At 43.6% G+C, this 27,370-nt stretch overlaps 1 protein-coding gene and 1 long non-coding RNA gene across 3 annotated transcripts; both read left to right on the top strand.

Moving 5' to 3' along the window:
• Nucleotides 1-6,210: 6,210 nt before the first annotated feature.
• Nucleotides 6,211-25,587, top strand: LOC146569282 (cytochrome P450 2F3-like). The gene is made up of 11 exons (XM_085281440.1): nucleotides 6,211-6,522; nucleotides 11,004-11,166; nucleotides 11,516-11,668; nucleotides 11,776-11,936; nucleotides 23,198-23,266; nucleotides 23,364-23,468; nucleotides 23,695-23,833; nucleotides 24,470-24,555; nucleotides 24,871-24,972; nucleotides 25,058-25,199; nucleotides 25,287-25,587. The coding sequence occupies exons 1-11, from the start codon at nucleotides 6,361-6,363 to the stop codon at nucleotides 25,493-25,495; spliced, it is 1,491 nt and encodes a 496-aa protein (XP_085137566.1). The 5' UTR covers nucleotides 6,211-6,360; the 3' UTR covers nucleotides 25,496-25,587.
• Nucleotides 11,969-18,190, top strand: LOC146569283 (uncharacterized). 2 transcript variants are annotated; one of them, XR_014893264.1, is made up of 3 exons: nucleotides 11,969-16,171; nucleotides 16,595-17,038; nucleotides 17,572-18,190. It is a non-coding gene; the product is annotated as an uncharacterized LOC146569283 (long non-coding RNA). The 2 variants fall into 2 exon arrangements; XR_014893263.1 differs by having other exon boundaries at nucleotides 11,969-17,038.
• Nucleotides 25,588-27,370: the final 1,783 nt, after the last annotated feature.

The following is a 27,370-nucleotide window of genomic DNA, read 5'->3' as shown; positions in this document are numbered from 1 at the left end:
TTCAAGTCTGTCCCGTATCTAGCAAGTGAAAATAAAAAATAAATAAAATAAACAATAAAAGGTGAATCAAATGGACCATTACGGCAAGGCTGGGATGGTCAATTTGTTAAAGTAAATCCGTTGGGCATCTTTCTTTGCCTTTAGACAATAATTCTGATGGCAAAAGAGCCAAACGGGACAGGCAAAAGAAACAACAAAAACAACAGTCAGTTTTCTTGCATTTATATGTTCATTTGTCTCATCATAAACAGTCACACTGAACAAAAAAGTCTGTGTGTGGGGCACTGAGTCACAGGCTGACTTGCAGTCTATCCAGGTGGTGCACAGGTTGGGGAGCGGGGTCTTACAGCATCGAGCGACAGCCATGTCTACCATGGAGCTGGTGCTTCACCCCTCTGCCGAATCCTTTCTGCGCGCCGCTCATGTATTGACCCATGTGCCTGTTCATCTTAGACGCTGGCAGGAGCATCCATGTGATACTGATACTGATACTGAGGTTATTGGCCGGTAGTTGGATGGGACCGGTCCCTTCTGGGGGTCCTTGGGGATCAGGACTGTCCGGCCTTCGGTTAGCCATTCCGGCTGTCTCTCATTGATTAGCAGCTGGTTCATTTGTGCTGCCAGATGCTCGGGGAGTGCAGTCAGCTTCTTCAGCCAGTAGGCAAGAATCATGTTGGGGCATGAAGAAGCAAGTTTTCATACTGGAGACCCTCTGGATGTCTGCCACTGTGATGGTTACTGGACAGCTGTTCTGTCCTGTGACCTAAAACTCAAAGTTGCCAGTCAGAGCTTTTAAACCCTGTTTTCATCACGTTTGATGAACATGCTTCCTGCAACATCCCCAAGTCCTAGTAGTAATAATAAGATGATAAATGAATTCTGAATAATAATTCTCTATATAATAATAAGATTAATAATAATTATGGAAATACTGTTGTAATGGTCCCTATTGCCAGTCTTGGCAGCTGGGGGTCAGTCCGCCAGGGTCTCCGCTCCTGGCCGCCACCCGGCACACAATGCACCCGACCCCTATGGCGCCTCCTGCGGGTGGTGGGCCTGCGGGAGGATGGGCCCATGTCTCCTCTTCGGGCTGTGCCCGGCTGGGCCCCATGGACTAAGGCCCGGCCACCAGACGCTTGCCCTCGGGCACCCTCCCCGGGCCTGGCTCCAGGGTGGGGCCCCGGTAACCCTACCCCGGGCAGGGTAAACTGTTCCCTCGGTGTCCTTTTCATAAGGGTCTTATGAATCGCTCTTTGTCTGGTCCCTCACCCAGGGCCAGTTTGCCATGGGAGACCCTACCAGGGGGCAAAAGCCCCCAGACAACATAGCCCCTGGGATCCCTGGGACACACAAACCCCTCCACCACGATAAGGTAGTGATTCAAGGAGGGTTCGCAGCTGGAACGGTTCGCAGCCGAGTGTGAAGCAGCGGGAATGAGGATCAGCACCTCCAAATCTGAGGCCATGGTTCTCAGCCGGAAAAGGGTGGAGTGCCCACTCCGGGTCGGGGATGAGTTCCTGCCCCAAGTGGAGGAGTTCAAGTATCTCGGGGTCTTGTTCGCGAGTGATGGGAGAAGGGAGCCGGAGATCGACAGACGGATTGGGGCTGCAGCTGCAGTAATGCGGACGCTGCACCGGTCCGTCGTGGTGAAGAGGGAGCTGAGTGTAAAAGCGAAGCTCTCAATTTACCGGTCGATCTACGTCCCTACCCTCACCTATGGCCACGAGCTGTGGGTAGTGACCGAAAGAACGAGATCGCGGATACAAGCGGCAGAAATGAGCTTCCTCCGAAGGGTGGCTGGCCTCTCCCTTAGAGATAGGGTGAGAAGTTCGGCCATCCGGGAGGGGCTTAGAGTAGAGCCGCTGCTGCTCCACATCGAAAGGAGCCAGCTGAGGTGGTTCGGGCATCTGACAAGGATGCCCCCTGGGCGCCTCCTGGGTGAGGTGTTCCAGGCATGTCCCACCGGGAGGAGGCCCCGGGGCAGACCCAGGACACGCTGGAGAGATTATATCTCTCGGCTGGCCTGGGAACGCCTTGGTATTCCCCCGGATAAGCTTGAGGAGGTGGCTGGGGAGAGGGAGGTCTGGGCCTCTCTGCTTAGGCTGCTGCCCCCGCGACCCGGCCCCAGATAAAGCGGATGAAGATGGATGGATGGATGTTGTAATGGTATTCAGAGAATTCTGATTTTATTTCATTATGGTCACTAAATATTGGTGTTTATTGATTAAATGCAGTAACACAACGGTTTTACAGACTGGGGATTTTAAGCTTCCCGACGAGTGTTTCTTGCTTCTCTCTCTGTCTTTGTGTGACGACTCCCACCGCTCTGAGTTTTCTTTGAAGGAGACTGAAACCATCAGAATCAGAATCAGAATGGGTTTATTGCCAAATGTTGAGCAGGTTTACAACATTAGGAAATTGCTGCGGTGCTTCAGTGCAAACATAGTGTCATAAATAGCACTTAAATAGACATGGAAAAAAATAAAAGTAGGGATAAGAATTAAAAGGATCCACTACATCATTCATTTAAGCTGAGTTCACCTGTGTGAAAGCACTATTTAATTCAATTCAGTAGCACTGTGGAACTGATCCTGACTGGACGCTGACTTGTCTGAGGAACGCTGAACATCAGGAATGAACTAAAGAAATTCCAAACTCTTAAACATTCCAAAGATGCTTTTCCAGGATTACGAGATTAATATAATGCACACTTTGCTTATAGTGCTAACACTTGTTTGTGGAGCTCTGTGAAATATTCACTGCTGATTTGTGCTCAGGTGAGTTTTGAGTCTGGACTTAAAAAGAGGGATGAGTGATGTTTCTTATCTCAGGAGGAAGGACGTTCCAAAGATGGGGGGGCAGAGCAGCAGAAAACCCTGCGCCCCACGATGGCTAGCCGGGGAAAGGGACGGAAAGAAAAGAAGAGCTGAGAGACCGAAAAGGAATGATGATCTGAACAAGGTCAGAGGTATGAAGGCGAGAGATGATGGATAGCCTTGAATGTAGTGAGATAGTGAGATATACCTAATAAAGTGTCCAGCGATTATATGTATTGAATGTCCCCCATCAGCAAAGAACACATCTATGGTTGGTGTTCACAACTGTTATCATCATCTTATATGATGATAACAGTTCTTGCTGATTGGAGCTGGCTTGGCCCTGACTTATCGACGAATTGAGAAAGCAGAACCGGCTGTTCAAACCCCCACAAGGCTGCCCGCTGGGATTGAAACGATGGGACGAGGCGTGAATTCTCAAAATGGGCTCATTGAGTGCAGCACGGATAAGATCTTGGAGAAGCTTACGGCTGCCGTGAACACTCCGAATAAGACCTCTGAGTGCAAATTAGATTACATCTCGGAGAAGCTCACTGCCGGTCGTGAGTTCTCAGAAATCGGCTCTTTGAGCACAAGAATGACAACATCACGGAGAAGCTCACGGCTCTCCAACGGGAGATTGAGAGACCAGTGTTGGACTGTTAGAACAGCTTTGAAATTCATATGAGTTGTTCGCACTAAAGTAAAAACCACCATCACTTCATGCGGAGACCCCCTTTGGCGCCAGCTGTGGTCTCAAGGCTGGAGCTGAACAACAACACCCTGATAACGACTGTGTTGAGTCTGTTCCTTCCCACTCCCTACAAGGCCACCTGGGTTGGCTGGAAGACTGTTTACTTAGCCTGGCAGGACGAAGGACACTGTCTCAGCTGAACTCTGGACACGCACACAGACATATATACACATGCAGATGTACACTCATCCCCCCTCCAAACGCCTTCGACGCTTATTCCCCTCCGATGCTGACGGTGGATCAAGGAGACCAGCGCTTATGCTGCAGGCCCGGATGTGCTGTCTAAATCGGCGGTCTCTCACCCTTTACCCCCCCTGTTGCTTGTCATGTGTTTCTTTGGTGTGTTTAGAGTTTTTTCATGTGCAGAGGTGTTTTTTCTGTTCTCAAACTGATCTCCCTGTTGGAGCTCAGTCTGGGGGGAGTTATTTTGTTCTCCTCGTCTTTCCTCATGTTGTGCTTTTTTCATGTTATACCTCTCTGACCTGTGTTCCCCATGTGATGTTTGTGTAATGTATATATGGTGGGAAGGGTAAGACGGCGCTGGCACGGCTGGCAGCCTTAACCAAATTTCCCTCGGGATGAATAAAGTATGATCAATCAATTAATCAATAACAGTGGAGTTCAGTTTTTTTCTCTGTCAACTCCAGCACTTACCTTTGGCCTCCAAAGCTCGCTTACTTACCTTTGGTATTCCAACTTCTTGTTAATCAATACGTGACACTGATTAGGGCTGTTCGATATAACAGTATATATCGGATAACGATATGAAAACGTCTATCGTTTCATATTACGCTATCGTTTGTTTCGTGGTGTTGCAAAATAAACCTTTTATGGTGATGGTCACTGTAGAGGCTATATTAATTTCTTAAAGTTGTCTTTTTTTCTTATATTTAAAATAACCACACTACAGATGGACAAGCAACTGTTTTAATGCGTTGTCATTAGCAACAACAATGGTAAACCCATCGTGTGACTCCGCTGTCCGCTTGTGTATTTTCCACATAAACCTTTCAGAATAAAGCTGAAGATCCTGTTGAGGTTTTTCAAAATAAACTGGAATGATGACAACAAACATTATTCTCAAACATCAAATTTCAGAATATGCATCAAACAAATGACCTCAAATAAAAACATAAAGTAAGTATAAATGGCACTTAGAGTCACCACGTGGATGCAGGCACAAAGAATACCAGTATGACCAGTAAAGATGAGGCAGAACCAGGTAGCTCCAAACAGAAGTACCAGTCCAAACAAATCCAAACTTATTCCTAAATGAGTGGCTACCTCTGTAGCATGGACATGGTTTGGTTATGAAAAGTGTGACATAGACCAGAGAACTGTACGATGCAAGTTATGCAGGAAACCGGCCCCCACCTCAGACTCAAACACGGCAAACCTCTTCTACCACCTACGCAAGAGTCATGTGAAAGAGTGTGGAGAGAGTTTATGGATGAGAAGCAAAAAAGAGCCGTCAGGTGCTCAAAATAAACCTTAGACTCAAACATTAGAACAGGCTCTTCCCAGCAGCACGCCGTGTAATAAATACATAGAAGATGGCGGCTGTTAAATTTATGTCTAAAAATGTATCGTTTAATGCATCGGTCAAAACACTCGACTCCAGGTACACGACACCCTGCTGAACACGCAAGTCAAGTTGCCCGAGATTCGCAGAAAGTGTACAATTTTTGTGAAATATATTGTTGTTGGGAGGATAAATGTCTTATATCAGGATATGAGATTTTGGTCATAGCACTGATTAATCTGCATTTATCTGGAGGTGGTTGAGTCAGAATGACTTTTCTCCTCACTTACTTTCACACAGAACAAAAAGTAAACACCATGCTTTCAGCAGCATGATAGCGCCATATCACAAAACTCAGATAATCTCAAACCAGTTTTTTGAACGTGATGTGGAGCCAACAAATCTGCAGCTACTGCATGATGCTTTCCTGTCAGTACAGACCAGAATCTGTAAGAAGTGTTGCAGGCACTTTGTTGAGTCTATGTCTGAAGGCAAAAATGGGTTAAATTAGGTAACATTGAGGTGTACCTAATAAAGTGTCTGGAGAGTAAGTAAGTAAAATTTATTTATATAGCACATTTCACAGATAAAAACCACAAAGTGCTTCACAATAAGATCAGACATACAAGTTAAAATTAATTAAAAGCCTGTTAGTGTAAAAATGTCTTCAGCTGCTTTTTAAAGGAGTCAGTAGAGTCTAGACAGCGTAAAGACAACGGCAGGGAGTTCCACGGCCTCGGTGCCTGACAGGCTCGATCCCCACGTGTTTTAAACCCAGTACGTGGGACCACCAGTAGCCTCTGACCTGAAGACCTAAGTGCTCGGGATGAAGCATGAGGTTTCAACAGGTCAGAGATATACTGGGGAGCTTCACCGTGCAGAGCTCTAAAAGTTACAACTAAAAGAGTATGTGCACTGTTGGTGTCAGTGGTGGCAGTTGCACTGCATCTATAGTTAACTTTGATAATTAAGATAAACTTTGAACGTGTTAGTCCAGTGGAGATAACAGAGGAATATAACAGTGGAGTCAAGTTTCTTACAAAGAGCATTTACCTTTGGCCCTCCATTTCTACGAATTCTTGTTACTTATTGTCTGATAAGTAACTTCGCCTGCCGCTGAGTTGTCTGCCTTAATCTGAAAGTGGTTTGTCTCTTGACACGAAGTTGGCACAGGGCGAAAAGTCAACATTAGCAAAGGCAGAGCTGAGCTAACATTTTCTGGCAGGTTATCCAGCTACTCCTCTTTTTGCAGTCCAATTGATTCTATCATGTTGATTTCAGTTTTGCTGCTATGGCTTTGCATTTTCTTTATCATCCTTCAACTCAAGTCCCGAAGACCAAAGAACTTTCCACCAGGACCCCCAATTCTGCCTCTACTGGGAAACATTTTACAGCTGAGACTGGAGAACCCCTTGAAGGACTTTGAGAGAGTAAGAAAACACTTGCAATGAAAGCTATTTTCTTTAAATAGGCTATTTTATGGCACAGATGTAACGACTGTTATTAGTATTTAAATGGGTCTAACTGTTTAGTTACAAAGACATATGATCATCATTATGCTTTTCCTAACATTGACAGATTCCATCATTGCTATAGGTTAAAAACTACAAATGTAAAACAATGGTTGTAAAAATTAATATACTTTTTAAAGCACTGAAAATCTTGCAATATAATGGCACAGGTAACCAATCCTGCGTTCCTTTATGTGATTGCATAACACAATGTCTGCATAGAGTGCACTAGCTACACACTTTGGTGTATCCATCCCATATTCCAAGTCATACATTTTGTTATTTGGATTGTTTTGAAATCAAATCGGATTTGGACATGTGTAATTAAATCTGTTAATCTGTACAAAGGTTTGTGAGTCTGTGCAGGGATCTGCAGACGGGTATTCAGAATGTTCAGTGTATAAATCGGATTTTTTAAATGTGTAAATAATCATTTAAGTGTGCATAGAGATTATTAGCAGAAAAACATTGTTGGAAGCACTGAAAATACAAGTAAGTCATCAGTCATAAATCACCCAGCTTTTCAATTTAATAACTTTTGCCATTGCCAGTGTTGGGGAGTAACGGAATACATGTACCGCCGTTACGTATTTAAAATACAAAATATGAGTAACTGTATTCCGTTACAGTTACCGTTTAAAAAGGTGGTATTCAGAATACAGTTACTTTGTTGAAATAAATGGATTACACTGCGGTACTTTCCTGTTTCATTTTGTCGCGGGTCAGGACTGTTTGGGTTTTGTTTGACAGCTACATTCTGTTGTTCCAGGCGGCAGCGTTACGGTTGCCATGGTTACAGGGGGACGCTCTCTCTCTCCGCGTGTTTCCTGGGTGAGAGAGCGCCTTTTTGTTGTTGTTGTGCTAAGCTAACAGGCAGAATGCTACAAGCATAGCTCTAAAGAATGTAGCATCATGGGCAGTGTAGTCCGTGCTGCAGGGAGAATGGACTGCCACACACGTTATGTGTCTGTGAGCGCGAGGAGGGAGAAAAAGGGGAGCGGAAAGGTACGAGCTGTCACCGAGCAGAAACGGGAGCTGGAAGCATGTAAATATAATAATAACCACTGCAGCCAAGAAGAGAGCCTGACGAGCCCAGTTGTAAGTAAGCTATTAAGACTCGACTGTACACCGTGTTCGTGTTTTCCTCCGAAACAATAAGTTCCGTTGGAGCCTTTCAACGCCTCTCTCTGTCTCTCACTAGCAAAGTTGACCCACACAACACAGTAAAGCTATTTTTCGGCTACGAGCCGACAGGGACCCCGCCGTATTAGTCAGAGGTGCCTTTACTACAGTTCGGAGTCGCGGACCTTCAGTAATAGTAATAAATCACACAGCAATAGTACATTCACGTAGTTGTAAACAGCATGATAATATATTAAGTAATCCAAAGTATTCAGAATACGTTACTGTCATTGAGTAACGTAGCGGAATACGTTACAGAATACATTTTGGGGCATGTAATCTGTATTCTGTAATGGAATACATTTTATAAGTAACCTTCCCAACACTGGCCATAGCAGATCTGCAAATGTATGTAACTTTAAGGTTATACTGTGAGTTTCAAGCACGTTACCGTCGCTTCTACTGTAGTTAGATATCAGTTCCTCCACTGAGCTTTTTTTTTTTTAGCTAGGTACTTTATTATTTTGTCCTTTCTGTCAGATGATGTAAGAGCTTGCTTAGGTGAACCATAAGTTGAACAAGTTATGGGTAGCATTTTATTTTTTGCAAAAAGTTCCAAGTGGCAGGGATAGCTCAGTAGGTAGAGTGGTTGCCCCATGATTGTAAGGTCGGGGGTTCGACTCCACTGAACAGCTACCCTGAGCAAGGTACCATCCCTACACACTGCTCCCCGGGCGCTGCATTGGTGGCTGCCCACTGCTTCACTGGGTGAATGGGTTAAATGCAGAGGAGGTTGTGTTCATAACCTGGTTAGTGGCTCTGGTCGCTCTTAGAGGTTGTTCTCCTCGTGGCTGCGTGCAGCGGGGCTGGAGGATGGTCTGTACTGGTGGACGTAGGTTACTGGCCTGGTGGCCTGGCCGCCCCTGAATGGATCCGGGGCAGGCGTGGGGGTTTGGGGTTGGGGGCTGGGCCTTGGGGGCTTCAGTCCTCGTCGGTGTGTCACCGAGGTTGTGAGCGTGTGGGTGCACGGGGGCTCAGCCCTGGCGCAGGGGGCCTCTGGTGCATCGGCCTAACTGGGGGGCTCTTCAATTGGCGGGGAGGTTGTTCCATCCTTGCAGGAGTCCACTCTGCAGGTGGGGGAGAGACATAGGAGAGGTGGAGAATAAACTTAACCTGGGTGTCTGTTGTCTTGTGTAGTCTGGGAGATGATTGAATGTTGGGGTGGGTACAGTTTCCTCTGCGGTGGGGTCGGGTGGGCTAAGGTTGGGGTATATTTGAGCTAGTCTGGCTTTAGTCCAGTGTACACGGTGCAAACTCTTACATTGAATCAGCCTGTGTTTGGCACATAATGAGGAGCCATGGACCCGGTAAAGAATTTTATCCCAAGAGTCATCCTGAATCACACACCCCAAATCCTGCTCCCATGCCATTTTAATAGCTGAGGTTGAGGAGTTGCCAAAGGAACATATTCTCCCATACAAACAAGAGATCAGGCCTTGCTCTCTCTTGTTTTAAATGCACTTTAGAACAACACGCAGCAACACTACACATGAGCGGGAGGAGGGAGGTATGGGGTCTTCACACACCCCCGTTCTCTGCTAGCCATCGGGGCGGGGGGACTGGGAGGAGATGTTGGCTGTCCGATTGGCCTCCCTGCTGCTGCGGAGCCTGGGACGGTCTGCTTGCCTCCATCCCGGGGGAAAAGGTAACATCTCCTGGGTCTAGGTACCGTTTCCCCCTCCAGGGGTGAGGGTACCTGGACCTGGGGTATAGAGTATGTTTGGGGAGTGTGATTGTGTGTACAATGTCCATTTGTGTCTATCGTTACGTTGGCTGAGTGCTGAGTATTTGTATATGTGTGCATGAGGGTGGGAATGCATGTTTGTGTCTGTGTCTATATGTCAGGTCGGGTCTTAGACTCCACCTCTCTGGGAACTCCCAGGCCCTCCAAGGCCTATCTCCCCTCACCACACTCCCTGCCGGTGACTGATGCCCTCAGGGGTCGGTGCATTGGTGGTTCTTGGTGTCCGGGGCTGGGCACTCAGGTATGTACCAGCTCACTCCCGGTGGCTACCTGGAGGGGCCTGGCGCCTGTTGCTTGGTCAGGCCTCCTCCGGGGTGCGGGGGGCCCTCGGGCCTCCGGCCTCTGTGCCTGCGGCTCGGTTCACTCTGGCACAGCTGGCTGCCGGCAGAGCCGGCGGGCACGCCGGTGCAGCCCCCTCTAGCTTCTGCTCCGTGGCTACTGGGTGACGCCTTGTCTGGGGATCCTCAGCCCTTCCCATGAGGGTGGCACGGATGCCCCTCCAGTGGTCCTCTTTGGGCTCTCGCACTCTGGGGCCTCTGGATGTCTGGGGCCTGGATCTCCTCCATGCCTGCTTCATGCCCTGGGGGACGGGGCTATGGCTCTCTACACCCTCTAGCAGACCATTACATGTGGAAACCTTTTGAATACAAGCGCGCTGATCCACCCAGGTGTGCACACGGATGTTCACTGCTCGTAGACTTAAATTACACCTTACCTGGCTGCTACCTCAAAGCACATTGTGCGCTGTCTGTCCTGCGTGCTGCACAACAACATTGAATATTTAGTATTTACTGCTGTTTACACTTAGCTAGATTAATGCGATGGTGTTGTGTTTAGTATGTTGCTTTGTTTTTTGTTTTTTTTTGCTTGTTTTCTATTCTTCTTCTCTCAACAGGTGATCCAGGAGATTTTTTTTCCTCCCTCTCTCACTGTCCCTCTCCCCTTCTGTTTTTCCTTTCCTTCCTCTTTCTTTCTCCCTTTCCTATCCCTCACTCATGTCTGTCCCATCTGTAACATCTGAAAATAAAATATAATAAACAATAAAAAGAGGAGTAATTTCCCTATGGGGACTAACACATACACACAAGTACTAGTTACTTATGACACCTACTGAAAAAACCTTCAACATCTACTTACAGTGAACATAGAGCACATCTGTTGTGGTCTGTCCATCTGAGCTTGCCTTACGTTGACACAACCACCACTAACAGCCGACTAATACCACGCTTAAGGACTGTATTACAGCCTTACAAAGTATGACGTTAGACAAATCTCCATGCACATTTGCACATAGCAACAATTGTCTGTATTTTCAGTGCTTCCAGTAAGACTCAGATACACTACATCCAGATGAGCAGAATCACATTTTGAGGTTTCCTTAACTGGATGATTGAACCCACATCAAGATTTGATGAAAATATCCATCTGAATTTGTCATAAAATAATTGCAAACACTTGTTATTTTCTCTGCCAGCTGAGGAAGTCCTATGGAGATGTCTACAGCATCTACATCGGTCTCAAACCGGCTGTAATCATCAATGGGATGAAGGCAATCAAAGAAGCTATAGTGACAAAGGCTACTGATTTTGCTGGACGACCCCAAGACTTGTTTGTCAGTGATATCACCAAGAGGAAAGGTACAATAAACATTACATGTAATATAAGACATATGTCATGTAATATGTCCCCAAATCCCAACAACTGTTCGCTCATATAAAGCGCCTTGAGGCGACTGTTGTTGTGATTTGGTGCTATATAAATTTTTTTTTTTAATGAATTGAATTCAATGCGATGTTAGGTAGGACTACAAAAAAGACGTGCATTTGTATTCACACATTCAAATTAAGATTCCACCAAAGGAGAAAAAAAGATCACAAAATGTTGCCAGTTTACTTAAGAGGAGGCAAAGTTCAGCTCTGTCCTGTAGGATAACTACATGAATTATACTTAGGTTCTCTCCTCTTTGTGCTACTAAACTTGTTGTAGGGGTCATTATGGCTGATTATGGCTCTAGTTGGAAGGAACATCGTCGCTTTGCTTTGACCACTTTGCGGAACTTTGGTCTGGGGAAGAACTCAATGGAGGACAGGATTCATAAGGAGATAAAACACATCATTAGTACCCTGGAAGAGAGTGTTGGTAGGTCCATCTGTGCATCCATAGCTAAATTGGGTAGTGCTTTTTTTCCTGTCACGTTATTGTGCATTATTTCACAATTCTGTGCTGTTACATTATTTCTTGCACAGGTAAAACCATGAGTCCTCGAGTTATGTTCCACAATGCGGCCTCCAATATCATCTGTCAAGTCCTTTTTGCCACACGCTATGAGTATGATCATGCGTTAATACAATTTATTGTCCGATGCTTTACTGAGAATACCAGGATAACCAATGGACCATGGGCTATGGTGAGTAAAAGCACCTTAGTCTATAACAATGATAGCTGCTTTATGTGTCACAACCTCTGTGGAGTCTGTAGAGTTTCAAAAGGAACTAAGATCCAGAATGAAGATGCAGAAAACACCAACAAAAGACAAAATGTCCCAGAAACGCAAAATCATTAATTTGAATTTTCAATCATGCTCCTAACTTTGTGGGAGCAGTTTGGGGACGGCCCATTCCTGTTCCAACATGACTGTGTACCAGTGCACAAAGCAAGTCTGTAATGGATGATGAGTGAGTTTGCTGCAGAAGAAGCTGACTGGACTAAACAGAGTCCTGACCTCAACCTGACACAATCCTTTTTGGATGAATTAGAGTGGAGACTGTAAGCCAGACCTTCTCGTCCATCATCAGTCATCAGCCAAAAATTGCCATGAACACTCTCGTGAACCGTGTCGAAAGCTTTCCAAAAAGAGTTGAAGCTGCCATAGATGAAGAGGGTGATTCCACATGATCTTAAACCCTTTGGGTTAATAATTGGATTTCACTCATATGCTTGTGCAGCCAGATGAACGAATACTTTTGGCAATATAGTGTATATCAGTCAGAAACTGAAAACCTAAGCAAGACAAACGATTAAAGTAATTATCATATTAAAACTGAAAATAAACTCTTACTGAAACATGAATGAACTAATTCAGGGGAAAGATGTGGCAGAGGCAGAAACCGATGAGAGAAATAAATGCAGATTAACTCAAAGTAGGAATTGAAGCTAAGTAGAAAACAAGGATTCAAAACAAATGTTGAAACAGTAAATCACTTGAACAAATTGTCACGGTTCTGGGTCCGTTGGACCCAGTATTTTGAGTTTATTATGTTTTGGTTTACTTTTGCATTGTTGGATTGTTTTCTGATGTTCTGGTTAGGGATGGGTATTGATAAGATTTTAACGATTCCGATTCCATTTTCGATTCTGTTTAACGATTCGATTCTTTATCGATTCTCTTATTGATTCTGTTTAAAAAAGGAGAACACTAAGGTCGATTAGCTTAGAACTTTGTTTTTTATCTTCTCTTTGAACAAGGTAGAAATTTAGGAGTAACATGGCCTTACAAACCCAACATGAGATCTTAAGAGATCCAGCCTACGGCTCTTCAATGGGGTGTCACAGGGTCCCAGGAAAAAAAATGTAAATGTAAAATAATAAAATAAATATTCTCCTGTAGCAATAACAAAGTGTAACATAAATTATTCTGTAGCAATTACACAAGAATATCCAGTAATGTCCTGCCTACAATTAAACACATTCACTTACCGAAAATCATCTGCTGTGGCAAACGGGTGCAAGCCTTTGACCACAAACTGAGTCACTGCTCGGTGACATTCGTCTATCCTGCCTGAAAGGAGACGCTACCGGTAGACTGCAGCGAGAACTGCCAGCATCTGAGCCAGACTCTGTCTGTCTCATCATGGTCACTAAATGCACAGTAATGGCAGGTTTGTAATAAGGCAGATCACGCTAACATAATATGCACTGTTGTTGATTATTTACCTGCCGCATTAACGGGAGAGGACGTGCAAATGTTACCGCTGCTGCTGGGTTGAGATTCACGAGTCCGGAGCGGAATTAAAAACACGACATTCATTTAAGGTCATCGTGTGTTTTGTGAGCAAATGCTTTTGCATATTCGTAGTGTTTCCTCCCTTAAATGAAATATCTACTTTGCAAGTATTGCAAGTTGCCCTGTTGTCATCCGTTCTCGTAAAGTATAACCAAGCTTTTTAGCGTTTGAGCCGCTGGCGCCGTGTTTCCTGCCAGGTAAATGACGCTCCGCAACGTGGTGACGTCATTCGGGGCGACTGGAATCGATAAGGGAATCGTTTGCAAAAATGGCAAACTATTCCAAGGAAGTGAAACAGTGGGAACCGGTTCTCAACAAGAACCGGGTTTTGATACCCATCCCTAGTTCTGGTGCTTTGTTTATTATTATCATTATGGATCTGTTTCTGTTATTCTTGGTGAGGGATCAGTTCTTAGGTTTTGGGTTCTCATGTGTATTACAGTTTCTGTTCAGTGTCTAGTCTGTCTCTCAGTGTCATGTCTGCATCTGGTTTAGTACTTCTTGTTTCCTGTCTTATTGTGAAAGTCTTTGTCTTATGTTAGTGTGTGCAGCTTAGCTCCTCCGTCTCGTTAGCCCTGATCTCCCCCAGCTGTGTCTCCCTTCTGTTGCCCATTCCCTCATTACTACCCTGTGTATTTAAGCCCTGTGTTTTCCAATGCTCGGTGTCGCGTTGTACCATCAGATTATGCCTGTGTGTTTCGGGTCTCCATATTCCATGTTCACTTCATGTTTTGTTTTCGTACCAGCAATAAAGCTGAGGTTTTTGAGTTTCAAGTTAGTGTCTGAGTCCTGCGTTTGCTAGTGATGGGCAGATGAAGCCCCATGAAGCACTGAAGCTTTTCATCCAATTGGTTCACCCCAACGCGAAGCTTCATGAAGCTTCATTTGCTCTAGCAGGACACCTACTGGACGTAAAAATAATAGCTGGCATGAATTTGAAGAGTGTGGCATTTTGCACACAGCCTGTAAATGTCAACAACAAAAGGAGTGTGTAAAACATGTATATTGTAGTGATGGCAGTATACTGTGTATATTTATAGTGGCAGTATGGGAAATGATTATTTGGAAATGCTTGAAATGGAAATGATCATTTACTGTGAGGTGAGGTGTGGTTGGGGTGTGGACAGTAGTTGTGCTTTTGTAACGTTGAGGTATGGACAGCTACACACTGAGGCTTTGAGCCTCAGTCCTGCCTGTTCACATTTTATTCTGTAAAAACTAAATTTTCACTGCTTTTACGACCTTTTTAGTGGGGAGAACATAGCTGGGATTTAATGATTTAACAAATCTTTTGAATCCTTTGTCCTCCACAATGCTAAATGGCTGGGAGTCCTCAATCACCATGCTGACCAGGTCTTCATCTATTTGAGATTGTTCTCCTGAGGAAAGACAATAAAGACAAAGCACAAATATAAATATCACACACGTAACTTATAACAGTTGTATAATATTGTTATATCATTTAGTAACATTACTGCATGCTATATTATCATTGCATTTGATGGCTCACCTGGTCTTGCTCCACAATCGGTGTTCCTCTTATTCTCATGCAAAGCTCTGCAGTGCCTAAGCATGGATGTTGTTGTTATATCCCAGCTCCCTGGCACATAGCAAACACTTCACCTTGTACAAAAGTACAGACAGCTCAACATAAATTGTATTGCACCATCAGTATCATGACAATACATCTTCTGTAGAAATGTACATACCTTGTTGGGAGGAATAGAATCAAAATGTTCCCACACAGGGGAGGACATCCTCCTCTTCTTAGCTGGCTCCATTCTCTCCTGACTTTCTCTCCTCACTCTCATAAACCTCCAAACGGTCTCCAAACTATGGAACTCCAAAGTGTTCAAAATTAAATAAATAAATAGGTCAAGATGAAATAAATAACTATGTGAATAAATAAGACACAGATATGTAATGTGAGAATGATATTGTGAAATAATGGAACACATTTTGAAAACAATGCTCATTATTGTGAAACATATTACATTCTGCTATATAAATTTTCTTATTATTGTGAAATATTATTTCATGGTCATTATTTTTCACAATAACAGAGATTATTCCTGAGGCATTTTATTTATTTCCAGCCGTTTATATTCCAAAATGACCTTTTTTCAAAGTCAGTCTTTATTTCAAAATCCCGTTTTTCCCGATGGTCTATTTATTTCATAATGCGACTTTTCAGCAGAATGACTTTGTCTGTCAATCAAGAAAGACAGGGCGGAGCCAGTTGTGTGATTGGTTGCTCCTTTACTCAGACGTAAGTAATAGCACATGAATTGTCGATTTAGGTTTAATGGTGCAATGCGTCTCCTATGCAGCTGGCGGCAGTATGCAGCTCAAAATAAACTTAAGGCACCGACAAATGCAAAACACTGGGCGCGAATAACGTTACAGGTGTATCAATTCTTGTGAAGGGCATGGCTGCAGGAAACAAGTCCGTTTCTGAGTTACTCAGAGAACTTGCTAACCGCTTAGATTGAACGTCTTCACCTCAGTCTGCGTATTGCAGCAGTGTACTGGAGATGAAGTGGTCCCTGGTCCAAGTTCTCATCACAACCGCACAGTGTTAACGTTAGCAAATGCTAACGCTATCACAGCTAGCTCCACTCCACGAAACGCTGTTCAGGGTAAGTAACGATATGTTATTATTGCTTGGTTAGTCTGTCTGTCTGGCAAAAATGAGCTTTTTAATCAGTTTAGTCACAGATTTTTTTTAATACTGTTTTTTATCATAGCAAAGAATTCTATAAATTAGGTAAGAGAAAATAATTGTCTTCTGGGTTAATGTCTGTATTACTATTTACATTGTTGTAGGTAATAGTTATTCATGACTGTTTTAAAGTGGCTTATCTTCTGTGCTAATATGGAAGACAAGTAATCTATGTGAAAGAAAAGAAAGCAATTTTAGTTCAACGTAGTGATTTTGTAAGTGGGTATAATTTGAAAATGCTTTTACTAGTACAGTGGATGTTCTTTAAATATTTAACATTTAAAGTGTGTGTCACTTTACAGACTCCAACTTCAGTTTTGGTTTGGTCTCACCATTGTAGGTCATAACACAAACAAGTCGTCAAGTCAAGCAGCTGAGGAAAGGGCTTAAGGAAACCATGGTTTGGCCGCTTCTGACAGAAAGATCAGACATCATTCCTCCTTTCTTACCAAGGGAATCAGAGACTGCTCCCTGTTGTGAGGTAAGGTCAGGTCACATCTTTTAACATCTGAATAGTAAAGCTATTTGGTTAATTTATGAAGGATGAACATTAATTGTTGACACAAAACACCAATATACTGTTTTGTATGCGTGGGTTAGTTGAACAGCTGGGTTACATTTAATAAAAATACACCTAATGTTGCTGATGCTCTTAAGACTACAAGATAAGTAAAGCTATAAAATGACTGTGGCCTGCCACAGAAGATGAAGATGAGGAAGAAGAGGAATGCTCTCGAGGATAAATGCAGAGTGGCAGGTTACCTTCGGTCCTTCATTGAAAATGGTAAGTCTGCTGCGATAGGTATTTTGCCATTGGTTTTCTCTGATTATACTTTGGTAAATTACATACAGTCCAGTGATCTTGGGTCATTAACAAAGTACACTATAGTAGAGCTGGGCGATATGAGATTTTTTCATATCACGATATTTATTTTTATTTATTTTTTTATAAAAAGGACAAGAGCGGTGAGGTCTATCGCAATAGTTTAATTTTTCTATTGAGAAAAAGTTATTTCGCAATACATATCGTTATCGTTCTATCGCCCAGCTCTACGCTATAGTATAATTTTGTTTTGTTATTTGCTCCATGCAATACATAAGAGTGGTGGCATTATCAGTTGCACTAGAATTGTATGTAGACTACTTTTAGCTTTGTTAACATAAAAATATCTATAAAAGCTACAACAGCAATTTGAGTGGGGCAAAAATGTCTGGTGCCCTGTATGTAAGTGGTCATCTTTATGGTATTTCTCCATAAAAGATTCAAAATAATGAATATAGGATGTCATTATAGTTTAAAACAATCTTCTGTTGCAGCATCTTGTGCACAACAAAAAGCCCTCATCAAGTTTTGGACAGGATGGGAAGTCTTGCCGAGAAATGACTGTGGAAGTGGTCAACAGCAATCTTCCAAAGTCTTCCACCGGTTTTGAAGTACTATGTCTTCCTGCACACTACTGTACCTATGAGTCATTTCTAATGGACATTCAGGTGTGTCTCAACTCTACTGACTCAGGTTTTGGTTTGGTTTACGATTGATTCCATAACCACATGGTAAAATTAGACCATTTCTTCTTTCTTGCATCACATTACTGTACTCGGTGTTCAAAGAAACGGACAATCTAGTGAGTTCTAGTTCTTTTTAATACACTTGACAGTGAAAAATACAGAGTACAGGTGTGCATTTATGGCTTTTTTAATATAAACTGATGAAGAGTTCAGATATCAAAATCAGTTGTTCACTGTACATTATAAATTACACAATATGTTTTGTTTATACTCGCTACTGATACAAAAAAAATTTCTAGAAAAAATTATTTGAATTAAGATGTTACACTACTGTACTGTGTTCATTGTATTAAATCTGCTCAGAGTTGACATGTACTGTATATCCAACCAAGAAATGAATATCATTAAAGTGACAGCTGTATAAAACAAATCCTGTTTTATAGCCACTCACTGTTTTGTTGAAAATGAAATTGGTTATGCTGTTTTGAGTCAGTATTAGCTACAAAGCTGTAGAAATTTAAAAAAAAAAAAAATCCTCCTGACATAGAAACTGATTAAATGTAATAATGTCTTTCTACAAGTGATTTTGAAGTATTGGTAGCACAGCAGGGTCTTGTTCATTCAGTGCATCTGGGAGCTGAATCTCAGGAATGGTGATCTCATTTGATGGGCAGCGATTATGTTGTCCTGTCCAGTCCACACCATAATCCTCATCAACCTGAAAGAGCATGCACATGTTTTAAATCTAAACTGAAGAGGTGTTTCCTGCAGCTGTTCCTAGATGGACTTATTGAGTCTGCCAGGGCCTATGTGAGTTGCTTAGGCATTGGCTACCAACTAATTATTCATTCACCCATTCTAGGTCAGGATTGGTTCTCTTCAGGTATAACAAATTTAACTTTGTTTAAAGTATTGCCATCTATACCTGACAGGTGGGATAAAAGAGAATGGCTTGGGAGGCGCACAGCAAATCTCAAGTTTTCCAATTAATGCTGAAAGAACCAAGGATGTAAATGTATTCTTGTTTTAGCTTTACCGAAGACACCAGAGAAAGTATATCTATAATGCTGCTGAAATAGACAAAACCATTTCAATAAACTCGCTATTTAACATCAACCTTGTTATGCGTTATCAGAGAACAATCAACTGCAAACAGCAATGAAACATTCAACTATGTACTATTTAAAGCACTAATGACCCTGTTGTCTAACAAGATGTGATAAGTAAGTAGACTGTGGAAAGCTGGTGGGTCTACTCTCTGTGTAAAAGGTTCCTACAGGCTCCACTGACCCCAGTCTCCGAGTTAACACACTAACAGCTAACACTGCTAAACGTGTCTCAACGCCGAGATGGCGCCGATAGCTTTAGCCGTAGCTGCCCCACTTAGTTTAGACAGTAACAAAAAAAAGTAAGCGATAATAATTCATTGTCAAACGTCATAATTAAGGTCAACACCTAAACAATGCTGTGTACAGAATCACACAGGTGCTCAATTACAGCATAAACTTACCTTAGACCATCCTCCGTCATTTTCCTCCTAATTGTGCTCGGAGACACAGAAAATGTATCGGCAATTACCCCGACGGTTATCCCGGACAGCACTAAAGTCCTGAGTGCTGCACTGGGATTTCTAGACGTGGACGGCCAACATTTGAAGACTGTTCTTCCTCGGCGTATTCCAAACGAACACGGTGCTGAATTGATCTTAAACCTTTGACAATGCTGTCATCGATGCGAACATCTTGAAGAGCAATTATCATCCCAAGCATTTCAGAAACATCTAAACGACTCAAAACAGTATCTACAGGTAAATGATCCCTCTCTATCTGATTTGCTTAAATGAGCAGAACTGGCTGAAGTTCACACCAGTCCGCCATCCTCCGTGACTTTTGACCTAGCACGCTGTTGCTAGCTGCAGTAGCCGTCCGCGGAGCCGGTATCCAGGAAAACTAGTCGATGGTAAACGATAAGCCAATAGGTGCAAAGGTCCAGCCCACTTACATTGATTGACAGACAAAGTCATTCTGCTGAAAAGTCGCATTATGAAATAAATAGACCATCGGGAAAAACGGGATTTTGAAATAAAGACTGACTTTGAAAAAAGGTCATTTTGGACTAAAAACGGCTGGAAATAAATAAAATGCCTCAGGAATAATCTCTGTTATTGTGAAAAATAATGACCATGAAATAATATTTCACAATAATAAGTAAATTTATATAGCAGAATGCAATATATTTCACAATAATGAGCATTTTTTTCAAAATGTGTTCCATTATTTCACAATATCATTCTCACATTACATATCTGTGTCTTATTTATTCACATAGTTATTTATTTCATCTTGACCTATTTATTTATTTAATTTTGAACGCTTTGGAGTTCCATACCAAACTCTCTCTAACCGCAACTCTCCATCAAACACCCACATTTTGAATGAAGTCTGAGGGGTTTATATTGCTGTCATATCTCGCGGCAAAGTTCGAACCACTTCATGAACCAGTCACGTGGTACAGCCGGGCAGCGAGGCTTCGGACGTCATCATTTTCAGCTCCTCCCATAAATGAAGCAAGCCTCGATACGCGCTTCGCGGAAACGCCCCCTCCATTACTCGACACACACTCCGAAGCCTCGATACAGAACGTCCCATCACTAGCGTTTGCATCCTCCTCTCCGCCTGCCCGCACACAGAGCCCTGACAGAACGACGCGACCAGTAATGGATCCAGCGGACTTCCTGTGGAAGCGCAGCTCCCGTTTTGACGGGACCCGGCTAGCGCTTGGAGGGCCTCCGTGCTGCCGTTCCTTGCTGGCAGCCTACCCTTCGGCCCACTCGTCTGTTTCCTCCCCGCGGACGCCCCGGTCTCACAGAAAACGCTCCAGCCGGTCCCGGGAGGATTACTACGAGCTTGCAAGCAACCAGCTTACGCCTGCACAGGCGTTCTACAAAATGTTAGGAATCATTATTGTGCCACCCGACTCACCCAGCGTTTCCACACCGCAGAGGGAGCAGCCGCAGCAGAGTTTTGCCACGTCACCCTCAGCCAGCCCCGATCCCTCTTCGACAGGAAAGCGGCGGACCCGCCGCCAGCATTCACAGCTCCAGTGGGTGCCTAGGATTTTTTCTGAACAGCCGGCTAGGGTGAGTGGTGGGGCTACTCTTTCGCCCCCTGCTGAAATAAGAACTGTAAATGAAAGGAGTGATTATTTGAAGGACAGTTCTCCCGGTTCATTGCACTATTTAGACTGTCCCATACCTCACCTTTCTAAACCTGTTGATGAAACCAAGGAGATCTATGACTCTATGCCTCAAAAAGTTCTGGATGATTATCATGCTCCTAAACCCGTCAAGCATATAGTGACTGCTGTTCGTCCTCAACTCAACACTTCTGTGAGAGCAAACAATGTGTGTGTCACCCCAGAGACTCTTAAGCCCATGTCAGCTCAGTTTTCTGATCAGCAGCCACCTTCAGCTCAGTTTCCAGTGTTTCCTGCTCAGCAGCCACCTGTAGCCCTGTCACCTACTCCACCACCGCTTTCATCTCAAGTGGGTCACCCATAGCTCAGTCTTCACCCTCACTATCCATAGCTCAGTCGCTACCTCAACCAGATTTTCTGCAAGCTTTGTTACAGTCCATAACCCAGTCAGTAGCTCAGTTAGTGGAGGAATCATTAGCTTTGTCATCTGCTAAGTCAGTCACTCATCTTCACCCTCAGTCAGGGGTCCCTATTGCCTCTGGTCCTGCTTCCGCTCCAGCTGGAGGGCCCGAGGAGCCAGTCCAGCCTAAGGTTTCGTCAGCTGGGGGTTTGGGAGAACCCAGCCAGCGTCCTGCCTCGTCAGCTGGAGGGCCCGAGCCGCCCGTCCACCTTCAAGTCACGTCTTCTGGAGGGCCCGAGCCGCCCGTCCAGCTTCAAGCCAAGTTAGCTGGTGGGTCCGAGGAGCCCGCCCAGCACATCCTCACATCTGCTGACGGTCCGGGGAAGTCTGTTCAGCCGTCATCTGCTGAATCATCCCCCCCGACTTCTACATCATCACCATTTGCATCACCGCCTGCAGTGTCGCTGCTGTCAGGTTCCGCAGCCGTCCCTTCATCCACGCCTGGTCCAGCCTCCGTGTCTTCATCCACGCCTGGTCCAGCCTCCGCGTCTTCATCCACGCCTGGTCCAGCCTCCGCGTCTTCATCCACGCCTGGTCCAGCCTCCGCGTCTTCATCCACGCCTGGTCCTGCGGTTGCCACGCCGCCTCTAAGGTGGCGTCATGGCCTTGGGGGACGGCCTCCGGAAAGGGTTTGTCGCCGCCACTGGCATCGCGGCCGACCTCCGGAAAGGGTTTGTCGCCGCCGCTGGCATCGCGGCCGACCTCCAGACCTGCTCAGTGGCCGCCACTGCCTTCCAAGTGGTCGGCGTCCAGAACTGTTTGCCCGTCGCCGCCGTTGCCGTGTGCACGGTCGGCCTCCAGAAATGTTTGCCCGTCGCCGTGTGCACGGTCGGTCCCCTGAACTTTTCGTGGACTCTTGCTCCTTGTTTTTTGCTTGGTTTCTGGCCCTCCATCCTGGACCCCCTCTGCCCACCCTGGCCTGGTGCTTTGTGCTTTTTTGTTTAGGGCTGTCGGGAGCCAGCCCTTAGAGGGGGGGTACTGTCACGGTTCTGGGTCCGTTGGACCCAGTATTTTGAGTTTATTATATTTCGGTTCAATTCTGCTTCATGGATTGTTTTCTTATTCTCGTAGTGATGATGATTATTTCTTGTTTCTGTTTATCTGTGCTTAAGGATTTGTTCTCAGTTATATCTCACGTTTAGTTTAGTTCAGGTTCCATGTGTCAGTCTCTCTCTGTCTCTCAGTGTAAAGTCTGCATGCTTGTTTAGTAATTCATGTGTCCTGTTTTATTGTGAAAGTCTTTGTCTTATGTTAGTGTGTGCAGCTTGGTTCCCCCCGTCTCGTTAACCCTGATCCCTCCCTCCTGTTGCCCATTCGCTGATTACCACCCTGTGTATATTAGCCCTGTGTTTTCCTGTGCTCAGTGTCGCGTCGTACCCTCAGATCCTGCCTGTGTGTTCCAGTTAGTGTTTTCATGTTTGGTTTATGTTTTGTTGGTGCCAGCAATAAAGCTGTGGTTTTCAGTTATATTTCCGCCTGAGAGTCCTGCACTTGGATCCACATCTCCACCTGCCCGCACACAGAGCCCTGACACAAATAATCAAACTCCAAACTGAAAAAACAAAAACAACACTGACAGTTCATCCAAAACACTCTAAAGCTATTCAAAAACTCTGAGGCGAAAAAGCTGCAACCATGACAGTAAGAGAAGGAAGCACTGGACATAAGGAGACGTAGAACAGAGAAGTCCTTTTTAGTGGTTCGAAATACTGAGGATCTTTTATTTATCAGGTACAACTGAAGCTCAAAGGAAAACTGAAGACTTCTCTTTATTTACAGCTGTATGACTCTTTTCCTTTAATTCGTTACCTGCCGCTGCCTTTCAGGAAGGTCTTCAACAATGCTGAGGTAATACAACGAAAACACTAACTACAAGGACATACTCTATGTACTTTATTTGTTGAAAGCAAATTGTAAGAAATGAAGAGTCCCTTGTATTTTTTAGGCTTTAGAAAATCTTGTAGCTGATTTTGTGAGGGAGCACAAGAAGACCAGAGTCCCGGGAGAGGCGCGCGACTTTATTGACTGCTATTTGGATGAACTGGAAAAGGTGTGTGTAAAAGGAACAGTTTACAATGTCATATATTAGAATTTATATAAATACAGGCTGCAGTTTAATGAATTAAAAACGAATCAATTTGAATTCATTCTAACACAACTCTTTAAAAAGAGATTCATAGTTTTAATGCAGAAAGGTGAACATACGTGTGGCTGTGACCGTTCCGTCTCTCGTACCGTGTCTGTCACTTTCTTTTCCATTTATAACTTTTTCTTAGAGAGGCAACGATGGGTCTTCATTTTCAGAAACGCAGCTCCTTAGGTTCACCTTGGATCTTTACTTTGCTGGGACTGACACTACATCCAACACCCTGCTTACTGGTTTTCTTTATCTTGTGAACTACCCACACATACAAGGTAAACCTGCACATATGACTTGGCTTTTTGTTATCAGCTCTTGTTCTCTTGTACCATAAAGTCATGCACACTGCTGTGCTGTATACTAAGGCCCTTAATGTAAAACAGCCATTTTTGCAAATGATTTGTTGATGTTTAGGTCCAATATACTGGACTGCATACACAGTACACCTACAGGCTCGTCCATGGAAACCCATGTCACGAAGCTGCCGATGTATATTTTTAATGCCAGAGGAGGACTGCTCTGCATTGTCATTGATTCAGCAGAGCATTAGCAAGTTTAATGCACCGTGTGCCTCCGCATTCAGCAAACCCACTGTAACTTAATATGGTCTGTCACTTTGTGGCTGACTTCAGTTGATTGGAGTACCACACTCTGATTCACTGTGCTCTGTGTAACAACTCATTCTTTCACAGATGTTCGTAAAGGCACATTGCATGGCTACGTGCTTAATTTGTTACATCTGTGGCAAAGACACTGAAAACACCTGAATTCAAATATTAAGCATTGTGGTCAAATACTAGTCCATATAGTGTATATCAAATGTTGTATGCCTACGAAGTTACTTTTCTAAAATCATAGTTATATCACTGGTTATGGTGTACTGCAAAGTGTTTGTTGTCCTGTTCTAACAGAACAATGTCAGGAGGAGATAGACCGAGTGCTGGAAGGGAAAGATCAGGCCAGTTTTGAGGACAGACACAAGATGCCCTACATGCAGGTATTTTTTTTTTACTTACATCTAAGTTGTTTGGTTGTGAGTGCCGTGTTTGTTAGATGGTGACACAAAGCCATGTAAAGTTTAGAATTAATTTATAAATGAGTAAAAGTGAAACGGTAACTCTATTTGTAGCTGTGTCGAGACTCTCAAACCAAAGCACAGACTGTCAACAAACAGCTGCTCTGTGGAACTGCAGATCCACTGGATTATTCATCAAAATATTGCTCAAAGCATATATGCATTGTTTTTGTGGCTGAATTTGACAGCATGCATGTATTCTGCTCTAAGTCAAAGAAATGTCTTCTCTTCATCCAGGCTGTGATTCATGAGATACAGAGAGTTGCCAACACTGTTCCTCTCAGTGTCTTCCACTGCACCACTAAAGACACAGAGCTGATGGGTTATTCCATTCCCAAGGTAAGGGCCAACTGGTTAAATAGTTTTTGGCAACAGAGAAAGTGACGAGCATCCTTAATGGTTTTGAGGTTGATTTCGTCCTCAGGGAACAATGATCATCGAGAATCTGACCTCAGTGCTCAGCGAGGAGGGACAGTGGAAATTCCCTCATGAATTCAACCCTGAAAACTTCCTCGATGACAAAGGAGAGTTTGTTAAACCAGAGGCCTTCATGCCTTTCTCTGCAGGTACATGAAGACACGATTCACATACCGACATAGATGATTAAATCTTCTGTCGTAGATGATACTGAGGTATTTTTTTCAACGTCTCAGGTCCTCGGGTGTGTCTCGGAGAGGGTCTGGCTCGCATGGAGCTCTTCCTCATCATGGTGACTCTGCTGAGGAAGTTCAAGTTCATCTGGCCCGAGGACGCAGGAGAACCAGACTTCACTCCAGTCTATGGGGTCACTCTGACTCCCAAACCTTACCGCATGAAAGTCCAACTCAGAACGCCGCAGAGGCGGTGTGCAGATGGACATTAACTAGCAGTTGGTCCTGGTCGGAAGTTATCTGGGAAACTTTTATCCATTTCTTATTTCTACTGCATTGGTGAAATATGAAATAAACGTATGAAACTCACATTTGTTTCTTGTATTTCACACTTTCCGCAGTTTGAATCAGCTTCTTTTATTTTCAGGCTGTTCTTTATTTGTTAGCTCATGACTCCATAAATAGATTAAAGATTGTTTCTGGCCCAACAACATAAAACTTCAAACAAACTTTTCACCTCAGTCATTTTCTTAGTTACATTTGATTTGGCTTTTCACTAAGTTGTTTTTAATCTTGGTCTATTTACCACAATATAACTGAGCTTTGGTCAGTTATTAGTACCAGACCATGATCATTATGATCTTTAAAGGCCTCGAAGAATTTCTCAAAGAATCTCTTTAAACTCAATATCAGACACTTACAGGATCATAAAAAGTATTAAAATTTGATTATTTCAAACTTCAAACGTGAAACATTGAAGATTTGAACTTGCATTAAATCTACTGAAACCCTGTTGTGGAAGTTTTCCCTTAAATAAAGCCTGCAGACGAGCGGTGAGCGGTAGCTAACATTCTTTAATCCAAACACACAAAGAACAGAAAACCAAGCTTGTGGAGAGCCTACATGTCCGCGGGGCAGACGGTCAGCAGAGTCTCCCTGAGCCTAGCATGGCTCTCAGTTAAATACCTTCTTCAGGAACAAAGGCAGTGCACAGCTGTTTCACACTTTAAGGTTCGCACTCCCTTGCTACCTCCCAGAGTCCTCAAAGAGACAAAAGACTTCCTGTGGAGTGGTCTGCTTCCCCCAACTTCCTTACTACACCCCCACCATTTGTCTTAATGTATGAGTGTGAGACTTGTTAGAATCCAGTGGCACCAAGGTATCATACAATAAAATAATGTGATTAATACATAAGTAAAAGAAATTCCTATACAACCCTTATTTAAGAAATGCACATCCTCAACTTGATCCAACTGCATGTTTTGTATTCTTAGACTTTTATAGCCACGCTTTCACGATAAAGTCCTCCCTGCAGTGCAGCACTTGCAAACATTAACAAGATTCTTTTAGTCTTGATGTAATGGACTTCAGTAACTCTGCTAGCCTTAATGTTTCCATAATGCTAGCAGCATTAGCAAGAGCAGCTAGGTGAAGATTTTGTTGCAAAGCAACAGTAACTTTTACCATTGCTCTGACTCATCTACCTTACAAAATCCTTGCAATAAAACAAGGTTGGTTGCTCAGCAGCAGCTGGCCCTTTGCTACTTAGCTGATTACGTAATGTGCTGTCTGTATAGAGTTCAGCACCTGTACAGTTCAATGATCCAACAGGCCTTTCAACTCACACAAATGGAGTGTTTTCTTTTTTCATTCTTTTTCTCAAAGAAGAGTTTGAAAATAGCCGACTGATATTTTACAGCCATTAGAGTGATCGTTGTACATGGATACATTTTCATTTTATGATTTTAGTTTTTCCATATCACAGCTGTGCAATCATTGCTGCCAGTGCTACATAAGAACCACACGTATGTTACACATTTATAAAATACAGAAGCAGGTCTTTTTATCTAAATCTTGTTTACGCTTTGTCTCTTTGTATCTTAATATTAAAGTTTATTTAGTTTATGATCTTATGTGAGGGTTTCCTGCTGTTTGAGCATGTTCAGCTCAGTTTTTACCTGGAAATTCTGACTCCTTCACTCTTTTCTTTCAGATCTTTACAAGTCACAGCAAATTCTTGTAGATTAGTCAGTTTACCCAGTTTACTTCCACGTTCTTCTTCACATAGAAATGAGGATCCTCGTATTCAAATGTGTTTTATTAACAATGGAAGAAAATGAAACACAGAAAAATGCCTGACACTATGC

This window comes from Mchenga conophoros, linkage group LG7, assembly GCF_057382185.1.
Source record: "Mchenga conophoros isolate Kocher_MC1m ecotype Shallow Benthic linkage group LG7, M_conophoros_male_GT1.1, whole genome shotgun sequence".
In the NCBI taxonomy this organism is placed as follows: domain Eukaryota; kingdom Metazoa; phylum Chordata; class Actinopteri; order Cichliformes; family Cichlidae; genus Mchenga; species Mchenga conophoros.
The sequence above is the reverse complement of the archived record's forward strand: the minus strand, read 5'-3'. Positions and strand labels throughout refer to the sequence as shown.